Raw genomic sequence first — 18,089 nt, 5'->3', positions numbered from 1 at the left:
CGCGGGTGGGGGAGTCCTGGGGGGGTCCGCGGGTGGGGGGTCCGCGGGTGGGGGGTCGGCGGGTGGGGGGTCGGCGGGTGGGGGGATCGGTGGGTGAGGATTCTAAGCGTGTCTGTAAAAGTTCACTCAGCATGTGGAAACACATATTCATGCAAAATGGCCCAATTTTCCTCCCACCAACAACTAAATATTTCACTTTCAAATGTGAGATGGAACTGAAACTCTTGCTCCAGTCCCCCTGGTCCTCACCCAAATTAATCCCCCTGGCGGCATCACTCTGGACTGGTACCCCCTTCTTATTACACAGAAGACCAGACACAAGATCTGGTTCTTGGGGTGCAGGAACCTCTCCAGCCAGAGGTCCCCCTCCCACAGACCCCCCTGCGTGCACTCACCTGCTCAAACAGACCAATGTAGAGAACCGGGAGTGTGGAGTACAGCAGATTAAAGAGAGCCAGGAACCAGCCTTCATACAGGGGCTGCAAGGGAGGTGACAGCTTCACTAGGGGCCCTGCAGCCGGCGGCTGGTACTGGGGACAGGCGACCAGCAAAGACAGACACCCAAATTTGATGTCTGGAGAGAGAATGAGCTTCTAGAATTGCATCAGATTTGATTCTGATGAGGGTAACTAGAGGCTAAAGAGCTAAGAGAGACCCAGCCAGACCAGTTCTTCTCTTGGAGCTAACTGAGCTAAAAACAAACAGCAGGAACCCAGAGTCCAAGCACCCCAACCCTGGGGAAGCTGATACAGGAGGATGTCCAGTTGGAGGCCAGCCTGGTCTACAGCTGGCAAGCGCTCACCTGGTTCGGTGTCCCGCCGCACACACAGAGGCTTGGTTCCTCCCCAGGTTCTCTGCACGGCTACGGCCCCGCCACTCATTTTGTAGTTCTGAACCAAGGTCTAACCAACTGCCTAGTTATATTTTATTTTTTGGTTTTTTAAGACAGGGTTTCTCTGTATGCTCCTGACTGTCTTGGAACTCACTCTGTGGACCAGGCTGGCCTCAAACTCACAGAGATCTGCCTGCCTCTGCCTCCAAGTGCTGGGATTAAAGGCGTGCACCACCACCAGGCTTAATTTAGCTGTTTTGAGCCCATGGTAATCTTCGTGCCTTATAATCCCCCAAACTGTCATGACAGGCGCGCCCCGCCACACCTGATCTGCCCAGGTGGTCTTAGACTAGTGGCAATCCTCCTGCCTCGGCCCTCACACGCCACACACCTGTGCTGTAAAGCCGTTGAACATGGAGAACCATATCTGAGCCATCATGCTGGCCACCGTCTTGTAGAAAAAGTAACGCAGGAACTTGCAGACACGCATGTAGGACCAGCGCCCGTGTACAAGGAGCAGTCGCTGCAGGTAGCAGAATTGGGCCAGCACGTAGTCGCTGTTCTGAACCGCCTGCATGCCCTCCTGACCTGCCAGCCCCACACCGATGTCTGCAGCTGCAGGGACCATGGCAGCCCCTGTCAGCCATTGGGGGGCCTAATCCCCAGGCTCCAGACTCCCCCACCCCACCCCACCCCAGCTACAGGTCCGCCACCCACTCTTGATCATGTTCACGTCGTTGGCTCCATCTCCGATGGCCAGCGTCACCACCTGCTGGTATTTCTTCACCAAGGCCACCACCAGGGCCTTCTGCTTGGGCGTCACCCTGCAGCAGATGACAGCTTGGCACTTGGAGGCCAGGTCTACAAAGGCCCTCTCCCGCCGAACCTCGGGGCTTTCGTGGATCTTAGAGGCGGCTGACGGGGACTGTGTCAGGGAGGATCCAATGTTTCGCCACATCTGGGAGATCCTCCGCGCCTGGAGGAAGTCCATCCTGGACATAACCGGCTCATCCACCACTGCATTCTGGACCAGAGCTCGGGGCTCCTTGCGCAAGGACAGGAGCAGCTGATCCTAGTGTCGAGTGTAGGGGATGGGAAGGGGGCGAAGGGGCTTGGGTCACTAGGCCTGCATCCCTCTTCTTAGTATGCCCCCCCCAGGTTTCCCCAGCCCCACTGCTCCTGGCCCCCACCACTCACCAGGAACTCCCCGTTGATAACCAAGGCTATATTGTGGTGAGTCATCATCTTGAACGCCCTCTGCTGTTCGCTTTCGTTCCAATAGTTCTCCAGTAAACGTCTGCGGGACAAGGATGGTTGGAAAAGTGGCGCCATCGTCCTAGCCATAGGACGGTGTGAGAGTGCCAGAGAGCGCGACCTGCTTACTTGATGTTCTTATCTTCCAAAATGAGCATGTTCTCCGACAGCAGCTTGCACGCGAAGCCGATGTTCACCGCAGTCTCTGTAAACCCATCCGGGTGCACGCACTCTGGCTCAGGAGCCCCGCCCCGCAGGCCCCGCCCCACCGGCCCTGCCCCGCAGGCCCCGCCCCGCAGGCCCCGCCTACCACGGAGGTCCTCGTCCCTTGCAGCCTCCCCCCCTCCAACCTCCTGGCTAGCCGCAGTGATTGGCTCGAAGCGGCTCCATGTCATAACAGAACTGGCCAATCAGAAGTAGCCGTAGGACTTTGGCTGCTGGGCTTGGGGAGGATGCGTGGGGTACCAGGGAGATGGGGTGGAGCCGGGATCCTGAGGCCCACCACATTTTAAGCAAACACGAAAATGTCAAATTTATTTGAAAGTCAGAAGCGAAAAGTCAAAAAGAAAATTGAAAAAAAAAACTAAAATTAAAAACCTTAAAAATTGTCAGAGCGGACATGTCTCTACATGGGCCCTAGGGAGAGCCTCAACGCTGACCTGGAGGCCAACAGGTCACCTCAGGGCAGGTGTGTCTCCAAGGGTGTGAAGAGGTCCCCACCTGGCTGTGTGATGGTCACGATGAAACTCTGGGAGCGCAGAGGTTGTGCGAGGCACGTGTCCCACTCCTGGGGACATCGCGGAGAGCCCTGCCGCGGGTGCAGCACCCCAGGTGTAGCATGTATTCTGTGGCAACAGTGCCAGGGACCCACCTGGCTTGTCCCCGGTCAGCACCCACATTTTAATGTTCCCCTTTTTGAGGCACTTGATGGTCTCAGGGACACCGTCTTGCAGTTTGTCTTCAATGGCCGTGGCTCCCAGCAGCTGGGGAAGGCAAGCATGGGTTCAGAACATGCAGGAGCCCAGTGGCCGGTCCCCCCACCCACCCCCCACCCCCGTCACCACCTGCAGGTTCTGCTCCATCTTGTTATACACTTGGTGCAGGGCCTGCGCCCGGTTCTGCAGCAGGAGGGTGGCCTCCTGGTGCTCCGGTTCCCACTGCTTATAGGCCTCCTCCGCCACCTTCTTGTAGGCCAGGCACAGGGTGCGCAAGGTCTGCTCTGCGAAGGCCTGTGAGCACAGGCAACTGACCATCAGTCCTCAGGGCCCTTCTCATCCCAAGTCACCAGTGCCTTGGTGCCTCTGGACCTTTGTACAGGGGGCACCCTCTCTCATACCCTCTGCATGTATGCATGGCTCAGCCAGCTCTTTCCTGCCTGAGTTCCTCACCCTCCTGCCTCAGCTCTGCAGAGCTGGGCTGGCAGGTGTGTATGTCCACACCCCAGCTGCTCAGTGATTTTAAGGTCCTACCCCCTCTCAGGGTCCCTGTCCCAAGACTCCTCCTAACATCACCATGGGGAGGGTCCTCCTCTCAGGCCTCCGAGCATGTCTGGAACATGTCACTCCTGAAGGCCAGGACTCCAGCAAAGAGCGCTCGCCCCTTCCCATGGCCTTCTGTCCCTGTCCCGTGATGGCCCTGGGAGCCAGGACCACGGCTATGGCTGACGGAGATTTGGTTAGGGTGGGAGCTTAGGCTTGACTGTCACACTGGGTCACCTCAGACAGGCTGGTGCTCTTCACTGGACCTCAGTTTACCCACCCGCGCACGGAAAGTTCATCTATCTGATGGAGCCCTGGACTCTGACTGCGCCTGTCTACAGCCGTGCACACTGGCCTCCCCCAGCAGGAGACTCACGGCCAGGGCTTCCTCTGTGGTGGTCTCCATGGCGCCCTTCTTGTGAAGCCGCTCGAGGATGACTGTGTCAGCACCCTTGGTGTAGAGGCAGATGGAGCCCTCTGGGTTTCGGACTGTGGGGGGTGGCAAGGTTCTGATGTCTGCTTTGTGCAAGGCACAGTGTACAAGGAGTAGCAGGGAGAGGCCTGGGGCTCACCAAGCACTGACATCCGTTTTCGAACGCTGTTGAAATCCATCATGGCCAGAACCTGGTAGACCCGTTCCTCCCCCAGCTCCACCAGGGTGATGGTGTCCTGGGTCCGAGACCGAAACACGTAGCCAAAGTTCCGAGCAGCAGTGACCAGTGCCTCCTCATCAGGGGAGGCTGCCTGATACAGCAGCTGGTCTGACAGAGAAAGGGAGCATGGGGGTGAGAAGGGGAGGGGTGGGATGAGAAGGGGAGGGGAGGGGTGAGAAGAGGAGGGGAGGGGTGAGATGAGAAGGGGAGGGGAGGGGTGAGAAGGGGAGGGGTGGGGTGAGAAGGGGCCATCTCCCAGCCCCTTGGATGGGGGTAGCAGGCTGAGAGCAGGCTGCCTGGCCACTCACTGTTGTTCTCATGTACCATCACGGTGTGGCAGATGGCGAGCAGACGCCAGAACTCCTGGACAACTGTGTCCTGCTGGCCTTGCACCATGTGTTCCAGCTCTTTATTGTAGAACTGGAGTTTGCCGTCGGCGAATGGGTTCCAGGCATATGGGTTGCGCTGGGAGATGGCAGGGTGCAGGCAGGGTTAGGTGATCTGGCACTCACCTCACCTAGGCCTACTAGGCTGCAACAGCCGCAGCGAGGCAGGCTCCACAGGGCTCACCTTCCGGAGAATCCCATGCTCATCATCCGAATCTGGGGAAGAAACCTGCTTCAGGATTTGGCTTCCCCAGGAAGCCACACTTAGGATCCCCAGGTTCCTGCTCCAACTTTAGACTTCCAGGGGACACCTTGGGACCACGTGGCCATTGGTCTGGTTCTGAGCTCAGGTGCTCATTAGCAGATCCCCAGGGCACCCTAGGAAGCTGGGGGGTGTGGCTGGGGGCGTCACCGTAGATGCAGCCATTGACACAGCACTTCTTGAAAGTCATGATGTTCTGGGTGAGCGTCCCTGTCTTGTCCGAGAAGATGTACTGCACCTGCCCCAGCTGGTCGTTGAGACTGGTGCTGCGGGCCTTAGCCGGCATGTCCAGGGGCTCGTAGTACATATTAAGGTCCCAGTTGATGAAAAAGCTGTTGCCTAGGTAGATGAACTCGGCACTGCAAACGGCCAAGCCCACGATCAAGTCAGTTTTGCTCCAAGTTCCACACCCTGTGGACAGGGACCCCCAAGGCCTTCCCTGAAGCTTACATGATGAACATGGCCATGGGCACCATGACGCTCAGCAGGATGAGGAAACCCCAGAAAATGAAGAAAGACTCCACGACCTCTGTGCGCACGTGCAGCGCCAACACGTAGTGGTGTTTGCCTTTGAATTCCTTCACCATGAAGGCGAAGCCCAGTGTTAGCAGCAGGGACACAATCACGAGGGATATGAAGACCTGTGGGGTGGACGGGGATGGGTGGAGGACCTGCCCGGGAGCAGGGACACCATCACGAGGGATATGAAGACCTGTGGGGTGGACGGGGATGGGTGGAGGACCTGCCCGGGAGCAGGGACACCATCACGAGGGATATGAAGACCTGTGGGGTGGACGGGGATGGGTGGAGGACCTGCCCGGGAGCAGGGACACCATCACGAGGGATATGAAGACCTGTGGGGTGGACGGGGATGGGTGGAGGACCTGCCCGGGAGCAGGGACACCATCACGAGGGATATGAAGACCTGTGGGGTGGACGGGGATGGGTGGAGGACCTGCCCGGGAGCAGGGACACCATCACGAGGGATATGAAGACCTGTGGGGTGGACGGGGATGGGTGGAGGACCTGCCCGGGAGCAGGGACACCATCACGAGGGATATGAAGACCTGTGGGGTGGACGGGGATGGGTGGAGGACCTGCCCGGGAGCAGGGACACCATCACGAGGGATATGAAGACCTGTGGGGTGGACGGGGATGGGTGGAGGACCTGCCCGGGAGCAGGGACACCATCACGAGGGATATGAAGACCTGTGGGGTGGACGGGGATGGGTGGAGGACCTGCCCGGGAGCAGGGACACCATCACGAGGGATATGAAGACCTGTGGGGTGGACGGGGATGGGTGGAGGACCTGCCCGGGGGCAGGGACACCATCACGAGGGATATGAAGATCTGTGGGGTGGACGGGGATGGGTGGAGGACCTGCACGTGGGGTTTATCCAGGGGCTAAGGGAGGACAAGACAGCCAGAGGGCTCTTGGAGTCCTAGTCTGGCTTTGGGGCTCTTTGTCTTTAATCCAAGGTGGCCTCTGAGTCCTGATCCTCCTGTATCTGGGCTACCATAAAGCACAACACAAAAGGAGCCCAAGGTAGGCCTGTCCCCTTAGCACTGGGAGCAGGCTGGAGGAAAGTTCAAAATTAGCCCAGAAGCCGGGCGGTGGTGGCTCATGCCTTTAATCCCAGCACTCTGGAGGCAGAGGCAGGCGGATCTTTGTGAGTTCGAGACCAGCCTGGTCTACAAGAGCTAGTTCCAGGACAGGCTCCAAAACCACAGAGAAACCCTGTCTCGAAAAACAAAACAAAACAAAAAAATTAGCCCAGAATTTTTAGGAAAAAAAAAAAAGCAGGAAGAAAAGGAGGGAGGATGGACGGAGGATGAGGAGGCCACAGGGGACCCGGAAGCCATCGCCTCCCTCATCGGGAGTCCCCACAGGCTCTCCCGGACGCCTTACCCAGATCACCAGCTTGTTCATCAGCAGGTCCAGCTTGGTTCTTTTCATATGAATCTTCCCACAGTTCTTCATGATCTTCGTGTCTAAACCTGCAAGATTTATTCCCATCTGTTATCTACCTCATGCATGTACCCATCCACTTATCCATGCATCCACCCATGCACCCATCCATCCATCCACCCATCCATCCACCCACCCACCCATCCATCCATCCACCCATCCATCCATCCATCCACCCATCCATCCATCCATCTACCCATCCACCCACCCAACCAGGGTGCTGACCACTAGCCCATCTGACAGCACCCAGAGCCCACATCATGTAGGCTTTGAGGTCCCTCACCAGCTTCACAGTTCTCCCTTAGTTCCCCATGCAGAAGCCCAATGCACTGTACCAGCATAGATGACCAGGCCGTAGCAGGTGTCTGTGTTGCGGATTTTGCAGCCACGTAGGAGGAGGTTCCCGATGTCCAGCGAGTACTTCCTGTTGTTCCACTCAAGGCTCCCCACGAAATGATGCATCCGGCTGTTGGGTTCCTCACAAGTCACTGTACCTGTGGGACCCGGTGAGCAGCAGCCACATGGCCTCAGCACTGGTGCTGGTCCTGCAGTTTCCTGCCACATTGCTGTCACCATCCAACCCAGGCCACCCTCCTGGCTTTCTCAAAATGCACCAGAAATGACCCATCATGACCTCAGGACTTTTGCATATCCTTCTCTTCCTGCAGCCCAATTGCCTGCCCTCCCTCCCTCTCTAGCCTCGTCCCCTATGGCTGAAAACTGGATGGACATTGCTGCAAGGCCCATGCCTTTGATGACATGGGTGTCTGCGACCTTCCCAGGCCTGCAGAGAGGTGATCCACAGGAAGCAGGAAGGCAGCTCTGCTCAGTGAGACACTGTAGCCAGAGATGCTTCAGACTTCTCGAGTCTCACCCACGGAACCATTTATTTTAGGCATATTTAAGTATGACACAATTTGGTGAAAACTTATTCTGGTAGTAACTAACTCAACTCTGTGAGCACGACCGTGCATAGGTAAATCTCCTTGAGGGGAAGATAGGTCTGCACTGAAACTCTGTGAAGCCCAGAAAGAAATGTTCTAGAAAGGGGATGGCGCACGCCTTTAATTATGGCACTCGAGAGGCAGAGGCAGGCGGATCTCTGTGAGCTCGAGGCCAGCCTGGTCTACAGAGGGAGTTCCAGGACAGCCAGGGCAAAACAGAGAAACCCTGTCTGGAAAAAAAATAAAATTATTTTTAAAAATCAACAAAATGAAGAAAAGATAAGCATCTGAGGATGCTTGGTTCCAGTGGAAGGCAGCCTAACCCATGATCCTCTGCTGTCTTAAGAGACACCTTTAATCCCAGCATTCGGGAGGCAGAGGCAGGCAGGTCTCTGAGTTCAAGGCCAGCCTGCTCTACAGAGAGAAACCATGTCTCGAAAAACTAAAAGAGAGAGAGAGAGAGAGAGAGAGAGAGAGAGAGAGAGAGAGAAGTACCTAGTCGTCATGTGTTTCCTAAGGAGGGACAGGTAGAGAGAATAGGCAAGGACTCGGTGTTTGGATGTTCCCTGGATCCCAGACACCTGTGATGTTTGGCATGGACAATTTCTTAGGGTCTTGACTTGTTGATCGCCAAACAATCCAACAGGGGGCAGCTCTGTCCTTCAGAGAAAGAGACCCAAAGCGGGGGGGGGGGGGGGCAATGGAGCGCCTCAGCCACCACACAGGGTCTCCTAGGGTCTCCTATGGAACTTGCCCTTCTCACCTGACACACTAAATGAGCGTGTACTGTGTGCCAGGTGCTAGGCCTGTGGGGCCTGGGGTCACTGCCTGCTGGAGGGTGGTAGGAGGCAGAGGTCTTTGTTTTCCTAGATAAGTACCAGGAAGGCCTGGAATGTGAAACACAGCAGATGGTACCTTCAGGGGAGGGAATTTAAACTGTTCGCCTCCCAGAGCTGGCGACCTTTGTGCCCTGAGGCCAAAGGCCACACAGAATCCTTTCCCAGACCCTTACTGTAATTGTTTTTTTTTTCTTAGTCAATTTATAGAACATATCTTTTTTTTTTTTTTTGACATAGGGTTTTTCTGTGTAACAGTCCTGATTGTACTGAACTCACTCTGTAGACCAGATTGACCTTAAACTCACAGAGTTCCACCTGCCTCTACTTCCCCAGTGCTGGGATTAAAGGTTAAAGGCATGCCAAACCTCCTTAATATATATATCTTTACTTTATATGCACTGGTGTGAAGGTGTCAGATCCCCTGGAACTGGAGTTACAGATGGGTTTAAGCTACCATGTGGTTGCTGGGAATTGAACCTGGGTCCTCTGGAAGAGCAGCCTGTGCTCCTAACTTCTGAGCCATCTCTCCAGCCCCCTCCCCCGCAACCGTAAATTTTAAATTACACATCTATGCACAGGTGTGTGTACATGGTTGTGCAGTCCACGCACAGAGATGTGTGTGCACGTGCATGTACAGGTGTGTGCACAAGTGTGTGCAAGTGTGTGCACATCTATGCACAGGTGTGTGCACATGTGTGCAGGAGCCTGTGGAGCCCAGAGGCACTGGGTCCCTTGGGGCCGGAGTTACTGGCTGTGATGAGCCAGTGAGAACCAAACCCAGGTCCTCTGTTAGAGCAGCCAGTGCTCTTAACCCGAGTCACCTGTCCAGCCCTCAGTCCTGGGTTCCTCCTGCCTCAGCCTCCTGGGTGCTAGAATTATTGCTAAGTTCTGAGGAAGATTAGAGAAAGCACTAAGACAGCAAAAGGTCAAACCTCCTAATTGGCCTTTACAATAGAACCGTAAAAACACCTCCAGCAGCATGGGCACTTTCCGAGGTAGAGGGCAGGGGGTCCCTCTCCATGGGTGGCACACTGTGCAGGGCCAACCCACCACCCATATGGGCCCAGCAAGGGAGGCGGAGAGAGGCACACAGGATGCCTCCTTCCCTCACCCTGGAAGGAAGCCATCTTCTTTGGGCTAGTAAGCTCCCGATGTGTGACCATCAAAGCCTGTCTGAACTTCAAGTTGGTCTCCCTGGGGACAAGAGCAAGGTGTAGAGTCATGAAAATATGGCCGTGGATGACACCCTGTGTTGAGAAGTTGTACTTCTTCCAGACCCTTGACCACTTTTGCTAAGTGCCTGCTGTATCCACAGAAAGATGACGCCCAGAGAAGGAGAGGCCTTGTCTGAGGTCACATAGCACACCTGCTCCCTGAGTCAGGGCTGCGCCGTGGCTGTCTGCCCTGGGTACAGACACACCGGTACCCTGAAGGGTTAGCTGGACTACCTGGCTATCTCTTTCAGCCACAGGAGAAGAAGGGTTGCTCTGTCGCCAAGCCCCCAGGGAAGCCATGGCCTCTTACCCATCAATGTCTGCGGTTTCCACATAGCACAGGCTACTGGGCTCTGTACTGGCCAGCAGGAGCAAGTCAGCCTGTGGTGGGGCAGAAAGGCACTGTTGGCAGACCCTCCCCTAGGGGCGCTCGTGGGAGGGGGCTCACCGGGACGATGCTGTCTTTGCTGAGACACACCGCATCCCCCACAGCAGACCCACCCCTAGGGACACTCGTAGGGGGCTCACCGGGACGATGCTGTCTTTGCTGAGACACACCACATCCCCCACACACAGATTCTTCCATTTCTTCCATAGGAAACTGCAAGGAGGGGGGTGGAGTCACAGTGTGGGCGTGATTTACTCCCCCATGTGCCCAGCTCCTCTCATGGAGCTGCAGTTGCCACCTCTGGAGCCCTCGATCTTACTGAGTCACCACCCTACAAGGCCCAGTTCGGCAGCCACTGCCCCCAGAAAACCTTCCCCAACCTGCTTCTGCCCTCAGCCAGGGTCATGTCTCCGTGCGATGCGCTCCAGCACCACTTATGTCCTTCAAGGGGAACCCCCTATGTCTCAGCTCCACAATCTACGGAGCAAACTGTCAGGTCCCCATCTGAGAGCCACCTCCCCTCAGCTGGGATGAACTAGCTAAGAAAAAGCACCCATCGTATTGGCCCACGGGCATGTCTTTATCTTGATGGATGATTGATGTGGGAGGGTCCCCTGGCTCCCCCCCTCCCAGCCCCAGCCCGCCCACTGTGGCTCTGGGCTGTGCAGGGCAGCAGGCCCAACAAGCCCCAGGAACAGGTCCATAAGCAGTGTCCTCCGGGGACTCTGCCTCAGCTCTGCCTTGAGGCTCTGCCTGCCTTCCCGATGATGGGCTGGAGCCGTGAGCTGAGGTGAACCCTTTCCTCACAAGCTGCTTTTGTTGTGGCCTTTATCACAGTCACACAAACCCAACTAGGGCAGTGTGGAAAGGTGCTAGCCGCTCAGCGGCTCCCCCAGGGTTAGTCTCCTTGTCCTCAGATGTCCCCAGCCCTCACCTCTTCCCTTTCAGGATCTGGCAGGGCCTGTTGTTGATGATATTATCACTCCTGTGTCGACCCTGGACCAACAAATGAGGATCTGAGAGGCAGCCCTGTCCCCTGTCCCCACTCCACCCCAGAGCGGATCCCCAAGAGAGAGGTAGAGGCAGAGGGTACCTGTCTACAAGTGCTCCCGGTCGAGCCTGGAGGCCCAGCACACTCTGCCCGAGGCCCCCTGGGCTCACTCTGCTCCCTATGTGTGGTCTGGGGACAGTCCCAACCTCCCATACCCTGGCCCATGCCACCCTCGCCTCACTCACGATGTCATCCACCAGGTCACGGGTGGCTCGGATCAAAAGCAGACAGACCAGAGGGGCAAAGAGCGTGAACCAGGGCAGTGTGGAGATCTCAGGGATGCCCTGGAGGGGCCAGAAAGTCACACTAGCCTCTCCTCCCCCCCTCCACAGACCACCCTAACCTTCCCTTTCTGTCTTGTCCTCTCCCGGAAGCCAGGTTTCTATTCCTTCAGACCTGAGCCTGTCCTCTAGCCCTTCCTAGATTGCCACTCTCCCCAGTCTCAGGCAAACAGAAGCCATGGCGGACAGGGCCTGGCTGACTCCCCGCACACAGCAGGTACTCCATACATGTTTTGTAATTTGACAGGTTAAAGCAGAGCAGAAATGAGGTGCCGGACTACTGGGGGTGTACTTGAGACACTTGAGACACTATTCACAGCTGGGAGGGAGGCACCTCCTCCCAGGGCGCACCCCTAGGCCAGGCATCAACCAGGTGCCAGGACCTGTCCCAGTGGAGGGCGCCCACGCCGTTCTCAGAGCCCAGGCAGGTGGGTGGGGCCGCAGAAAGCCTGTGAAGCCCCACAGTGCTAAGTGCCTTCCTGATCCCGCAACCAGCATTTACTGAGTGCTTGGTGAATACAAGGCCCCAGGATAGTGTTTGCTGAATACGAAACCTCTCTCCCGCACCCATCTTTGGCTTTCAGCAGACACGATACCCCTCCTGCCTGCCGGGGACTGTCCGCTAGCATACACAGCCAGCACAGGAGAGGGGAGGAGGAGTGACTTTAAGGCCTCCCATCACACAGTCTTCAGAGAGAAGCCCCCACCTAAGGTGGCTCCTGTGACCCTGAGGTCCGCCCATCACCTCGCCCCGCCCCACCCCGCCCTGCCCACCTGTAGGATGATGATGAGAAGGAAGTAGAGATTGGAAATACGATGAAACTGCTCAAACAGGTTCAGAGGCAGGAAGGTGAAGAAGTTGTACTTGGCTGTGTGGATGGCGTTGCTCTAGAATGAGAGCTATCAGTTGTCGGCATGCAGTACCTGCTCCCCCAGTACAGAAGCCCCTGGGGGCCCTGCTCAGACACCTGGCTCCCCACCTGTCCCACCCTGCAGACTCCCCCGAGGCCTTGGCGACATCAACAGCATCCACCTCGCCAGTACCGAATGCCTAAGGCTTCTAGCCAGCATCGACTGAGCACCTGCTGAGGACAAGGTCTTGATGGAGTGCCAGCTGAGAGCAGGCCTTCAACAGCATTGTCTGAGGTTCTACTTAGGGCAAAGTCATGGAGCCGAGTGAGACATAGCGAGGGACTGTAGGTAGGCCTGGTGGGAGTCCTGAACTAGCAGCTGTTGGATTAGCACCAGGAAGGAAGTGGAATTAGGGACTTAGAATGACATCACTGTCATCATGGTTAAAATAAGGCGGCAGAATGCCTGGTAGCACAGGCATGTCATCCCAGCACTCAGGAGACTGCGCAGAAGGATCCTGCCTGACTGACAGAGGGAACTGAAGGTCACCCTATATTTGTATAAAGGGTAAAATGTGTGCTCTAGTGTGGAGCCCCGCCTAGAATCCTCCACTGGGGGGTTGGGGGCATGGTCAGGGTGGAGCCCTGCCTAGAATCCTCCAGTGAAGGGCTCGGGGTGTGGTCAGGGTGGTGCCCTACCTAGAATCACCCAGTGAGGTGCTTGGGCATGGCTCAAGGGATGGAACTCCCCACAGTATTCAGAGGCCTTTGGTTCCAGTTCTAATCCTAGAATAAATTCCCTAGCACTGGAGAAGCTGAGGCAAAAGGATCCTGAGTTAAAGTGCAAGTCAGGGTACCTAGTGAGATCTCCTTTCAAAAAAACAACTCTGAGACTCTCAGGGTGGATCCTGGCTCACCATACGGTCAGGTGCTGGGCGGGGGCCCTGGGGTGCAGCTGTCAGGGGCAACTCACCTTGTACTTCTTCTGTCTCCAGCACAGGAAACCTTTCTTTCTGAACTGCTTGTGGTAGGCACGGTTGTTGGCCTTCACCTCCCAGGTGAACGCTGCGGGGGAGGGGGAGGGCGGGATGGCTGGTGCTGCTGGGGTTCCACCAGGGACAACTGCTAGCGTATCACCCTGGAGCCTGAAGGCTAATAGGCCCCCAGGGGCCCCAGGTACAGTGATGCCCATCTCAGGCCTGGAACTTGGTAAACACCAGGTGGACAGGGGAGCCACTGGGAGCCCAGTGGTCTCTGTGCCTAGAGGTAGGCTGTAGGTGCAGTGACAGATGGCTTACCCCCAGGCCATCAGGGAGTTGGGTCCCAGGAAATCCAGCCCTGGTGGTCCACTCTGGTATGTGGTTCGGGCTGAGGGTATACCCGTCACCCAGCGCCTCCCTCTCCACACTGCCTTACTGGGGACACAGGACCGCACCTGTGTCTTTATCCTCTAGGTCTTCCCCAAGGTGAACATCATCCATGCTGGTGGATCTGTGGGATTGGGAGGAAAGAGCCCTAAGTCACAATCACCCTGTCTCCACACTTCTTTCGGGTAGTGTCTGTCACTGCTCAAGGACCTAGAGGTCTCCTCTCTAAGAGTGCCTCACTGCTGGACCCACAATCCCCTGCCTGGCGCTGAAGCAGAATTGCTTCACGGTCCAGCTCAACGTGGGTTGCATAGCAAGCCCCTGTCTTGGGCGTCGCTTAGGGAAGACATTTATCTCGCTTGCCCCTCTTGTCCATCTGAGCAGTCGGCCTTATGTCCCCCATCTATCCCCAGCACCCAGGACGAGGGACAGCATTGCTGAGATGCTGTGGCCTCCAACCACAGCAAGGCAGCCTGGCTGCCCTCTAGTCTCCCCCATGCCCTTCCTGTTCCACCTGCTCCCCACACAAGCTCAACTCATATTCATGGACTGACCCAATGGGGCCGAGGCCTGTGCGTGTGTGTGTTACATCATCTCACAGCCTGTGTATGTGAGCATACAGCCATTTAAACATAGATCTGGCCTGGTGTGGTGGCGCATGCCTTTAATTCCAGCACTTGGGACATGGAGGCAGGTGGATCTCTGTGGTCTGGCTGCTAAGTGTAGTGATAGATGTCAACCTGATAACCTTTCTCATGATTTGTTTATGCTTCTCCAGACAGGGTTTCTCTGTGCAGTCCTAGCTGTCCTGGAACTCTCTCTGTAGACCAGACTGTCGCAGAGACCCGCCTGCCTCTGCCTCCCAAGTGAGCCACCACTGCCCGGCATGATGGTTTATTTTTTGAGGCAGGGTCTCACTACGCTGACCAGGCTGGCCTTGAACTCACGATTCTCCTGCCTCAGGCTCCTGGAATAGCTAGGGCGAGAGAGGGGTGCTACCACACCTGGCTGGTCTGGAAACTTGAGTCTGGTGTTGTAGCTAGGGACCCTAGTTCCCATTTAAGTCTATACAAATTGTACCTAGGCAACCAGCAGGTGCCCCCCCCAACCCCGGGACCACTTCACCCCCATACACCCACACTACAGCAATCTCCTAGCCTGCCCAGGTGTGCTGTGTGCCCCCCCTCCCAACATCCTCCCCTCCCTGATAGGTTCCTCACCCTTCACTTCTCACTCTGTACTTCCCAGACCAGCCAGTCGGGATCCTGCGCCTCCTCGGGGCTTCCTGAGTAGCTGGGACGTCCCCCATCCCGCCTCTAGTCACCTCTTCTAGAGCTTTCACAGTCTGAGTCTGCTGCACCCCGCTTCTCTCCAAGGGACAGGGACTGTGGGCGTCTGAGTCACGTGTGTCCCCGGGACTCAGCACCAGGTCTGTCCTGGGAGACTGAGTCCTGCCTCTCCCTAATCATCAGAGGAAAACTGAGCCTAGGGAAGGATGTGGGAGGGATGGGGTGAGGAGGCCTGCCAGGCAGCTGGGATTCTAGGGGATCCATAGGCGAGCGGTTCTCAACCTTTCTGATGCTGCGACCCTTTAGAGTAGGTTCCACGTGTTGTGGTGACCCCAAACCATAAAATTATATTATTATTATTGTTATTTTACTAGTGATAATAATACTAGTATTTTTGTTTTTTTCGAGACAGGTTTCACTGTGTAGCTCTGGCTGTCCTGGGTCTCAGAAATCCTCCTGTCTCTGCCTCTGAGTGCTGGGATTAAAGGCTGGTGCCCTCACCTGCCCAGCTCCATTATTTTGTTACTATTTCATAACTGTAATTTTACTATTATTATTTGATTGTAAAGTTAATATCTGTGTTTTCCGATGGTCTTAGGCAATCCTAAGGGGTCCTGACCTGTCCGAGTCAAGAGACGCCCTCTCCAAAGTGCATCTAGGGCAGGAACACCGCCCACTTACCAGACACGCCATTGGCAGTGTCCCCTCGTGGCCACAATGCACAGTCCCAGTAAACTCCATCTAGTGGTCACCAGGCTGTCGGATCAGTAACCCCCAACTCGGTGTCTGATTTTATGAGCCTCTAGGGGGCGCCATCTCCTGCACCCAATGCTGACACCCCAACCCTGTGACCTGCAGAGCCCTGAGAGGTCACACAGAAGTCCTGGGATGCACGGCTGTGAGTATCGGTGCTCACCTGCGAGGGCCGGGCTTGGTGGGGCCGGGCTGCCTAGGGTGGGCCGCCAGCGGCGTCCAGGGCCGCCGATGTTGTGGGAGCTGTTAGCCTGGTGCCAACGGGTCTGAAACGGGCGGCACGGGCTTGGGGGGCGGGGCATTGAGAAGGGGCGGGGCCTACCAGGGCCTTAAGGGAGGGGAAGGGGCCGCAGGCCGCTGGACCGGGCCTGGAGAAGGTGGGGCTTAGCTGAGTGGCATGGATGTAAGGGTCAGGCAGTGTTGTGAGAGGGACCAGGTCAGTGTGGTGTGGCCAGGTCTTGTGGGCACGGCCATGCTTGTAGGTGGGCCAAGAATGGACTGGGCCATCATGGGTGGAAGCCAGGTTTCGTGGCATCTATGGATTGTGGATAAAGCCACGCCTCGTGGGTGGTGTCACGTTTCATGGGTGGAGCTATGCCTCATGGAGAGAGGCCCACCGTGGGCCAGAAACCAGAGCGGGGGTTTAGACACGGAAGCTTTGCTGAAAGGTCAGGCAGGGGTCTGCTTGCAGCCTCTGAGGGCGAGGCCAGACCTAGGAAAATTGTGAAAGGGTGACGTCATGGCCCAGGAGGCAGGCAGCAAATGGACGGGGAGCTACCAGGGCAAGGGCATCTCTGAGGTATCAGGAAGGGACAAGGTGTTGGGGTCAGTGGGTTTCCTTCTGCAGGGCCTCGAGACCCACAGATTGAGAACCACTGGTCTAACTATGGGCTGCATTCATATCCTTTTGGATGGCCTTTATCTGGGAGACCCCCCACCTGACTCTCCAGGGGAAGGGGTAATTACAATGAGGCAGGGGCTCCTCCAATGCAGAGCCAGGGTAAGCTAACAAAAAGGGGCGAACCTCCAGGGGACCTTGACACGTCCAGGCAGACACACACACCAAAGCACCCAAGGCAGACACTTGGACTTCTGTGAATACATCGGCACCATTTATTTTTTAAAAAAACTTGTTTATAGAAGGTAAAAGGGGACAAATTGGTCAAGAGAACCCCTGAGGGTAGACTGCCCAGCTTAACCAAGAAAGCTCCCATGGGTCCTGCAGTTCCCTGTCCACCAAATAGACACGCCCCCCCCCAGGCTGCTGCGGCCACGGGCTGGAGCGCCCACAGGTGGCTTGCGCAGCATTTGGACTAGGCTCAAACAGGGACTAGGCTCAAACAGGGCTCTGACCATCACAGTGGGGTGTCCTTGCATGGCTTTAACTGCAGCCAAACCAGGGCCTGCCCACTCCAGATCTCACTGTGCTGTAGACAACTGCCAAGAGGAGGCCAACCAACCGAGGTCATGTGGAAAATTTATTGTTTTCTGGTCTTAGAAACCAGAAAACCTTGATGGCTATAGGCCCCTTCTCAGGTGGCAAGGGTCCCTGGTCTTCACCCTGGACATTGTCTGAGTAGCTAGCTGGGTTTATACCAAGCAAAGAGGCATGGACCACACACTACCAGCATGCACCAGGGACACTCAGGAGAGGGCTGTCTCACAAAGGTCCCCAAAACAGGATGGCAAGGGCCCTCTTGAACAAGGGAATAAATTGTTTTGTCAACCCTGGCCAATAGGACAGGGGCCACAAGAAGGTGTCCTGCCTGGCCAAAGCACCACACATATGAAATCTAAACTTCATATAAACATTTATTCCGTTCCTACCCATGGAGAGAGGCAGCAGCCCCTCTCCCCCGGAAGACGGTCTTGGGGCTGGCTTGGCTCTGAGGCTGGAGAGCTCTGGTGGGTTGGGGTGAGTTCTGGAAGCCACCCCACAAGGCAGGGCAGACATCCAGGCCCATGGGACTGACTGTGTGGGGTTCGGCCCCTGGATCCCAATGGCACCAGGGTTGAACTCCTCTACTGAGGAGTTGTGCAGGTCAGCAGGTTTAAATTAAAAAGTAATAAAAATAACAGTATAAAGTAAAAAAAGACAACCCCTGTCTCAAACCACGAGGGCTTGTCCTGTCACCTGTGTTATATACAAAGGAGGGAGGAAGGACCACTGCCTCCAGCAGAAGGAGGGGTGGGGGCTGACTGGGCTCAGGGACAGAAGTGGGGGGTGGGTGACACGTGGGACTGTGTAGGGCTCAGGGCCGCTCGGTCTCAGGGCCA

At 56.2% G+C, this 18,089-nt stretch overlaps 1 protein-coding gene across 2 annotated transcripts in view; it reads right to left on the bottom strand.

The window, feature by feature from the left end:
• The window catches only part of Atp8b3 (ATPase phospholipid transporting 8B3), a 20,885-nt gene extending 4,787 nt beyond the window's left edge, over positions 1-16,098 (bottom strand). Inside the window, exons 1-24 of one of the 2 annotated variants that reach the window (XM_050123579.1) lie at positions 15,976-16,098; positions 13,839-13,894; positions 13,377-13,468; positions 12,327-12,440; positions 11,457-11,555; positions 11,155-11,216; positions 10,361-10,433; positions 10,143-10,213; positions 9,730-9,812; positions 7,171-7,329; positions 6,776-6,864; positions 5,316-5,506; positions 5,016-5,224; positions 4,788-4,819; positions 4,526-4,682; positions 4,137-4,325; positions 3,941-4,053; positions 3,151-3,315; positions 2,958-3,069; positions 2,216-2,291; positions 2,030-2,129; positions 1,550-1,904; positions 1,224-1,447; positions 396-479 (exon numbers count right to left, since the gene is read on the bottom strand). In XM_050123579.1, the coding sequence (XP_049979536.1) occupies positions 396-479; positions 1,224-1,447; positions 1,550-1,904; positions 2,030-2,129; positions 2,216-2,291; positions 2,958-3,069; positions 3,151-3,315; positions 3,941-4,053; positions 4,137-4,325; positions 4,526-4,682; positions 4,788-4,819; positions 5,016-5,224; positions 5,316-5,506; positions 6,776-6,864; positions 7,171-7,329; positions 9,730-9,812; positions 10,143-10,213; positions 10,361-10,433; positions 11,155-11,216; positions 11,457-11,555; positions 12,327-12,440; positions 13,377-13,468; positions 13,839-13,884 (2,895 nt within the window). In that variant the 5' untranslated portion in view covers positions 13,885-13,894; positions 15,976-16,098. Of the gene's footprint in view, positions 1-395; positions 480-1,223; positions 1,448-1,549; positions 1,905-2,029; positions 2,130-2,215; positions 2,292-2,806; positions 3,070-3,150; positions 3,316-3,940; positions 4,054-4,136; positions 4,326-4,525; positions 4,683-4,787; positions 4,820-5,015; positions 5,225-5,315; positions 5,507-6,775; positions 6,865-7,170; positions 7,330-9,729; positions 9,813-10,142; positions 10,214-10,360; positions 10,434-11,154; positions 11,217-11,456; positions 11,556-12,326; positions 12,441-13,376; positions 13,469-13,838; positions 13,895-15,975 lie in introns of both variants that reach the window. The other variant, XM_050123578.1, reaches the window with a different exon arrangement.
• Positions 16,099-18,089: the final 1,991 nt, after the last annotated feature.

Source organism: Alexandromys fortis, unplaced genomic scaffold, assembly GCF_014885135.2.
Source record: "Alexandromys fortis isolate MF-2015 unplaced genomic scaffold, M_Fortis_MF-2015_v1.1 scaffold_221, whole genome shotgun sequence".
NCBI classification, from domain to species: Eukaryota; Metazoa; Chordata; class Mammalia; order Rodentia; family Cricetidae; genus Alexandromys; species Alexandromys fortis.
Note: the sequence above shows the minus strand (reverse complement) of the source record. Positions and strands in the feature narration are given on the sequence as shown.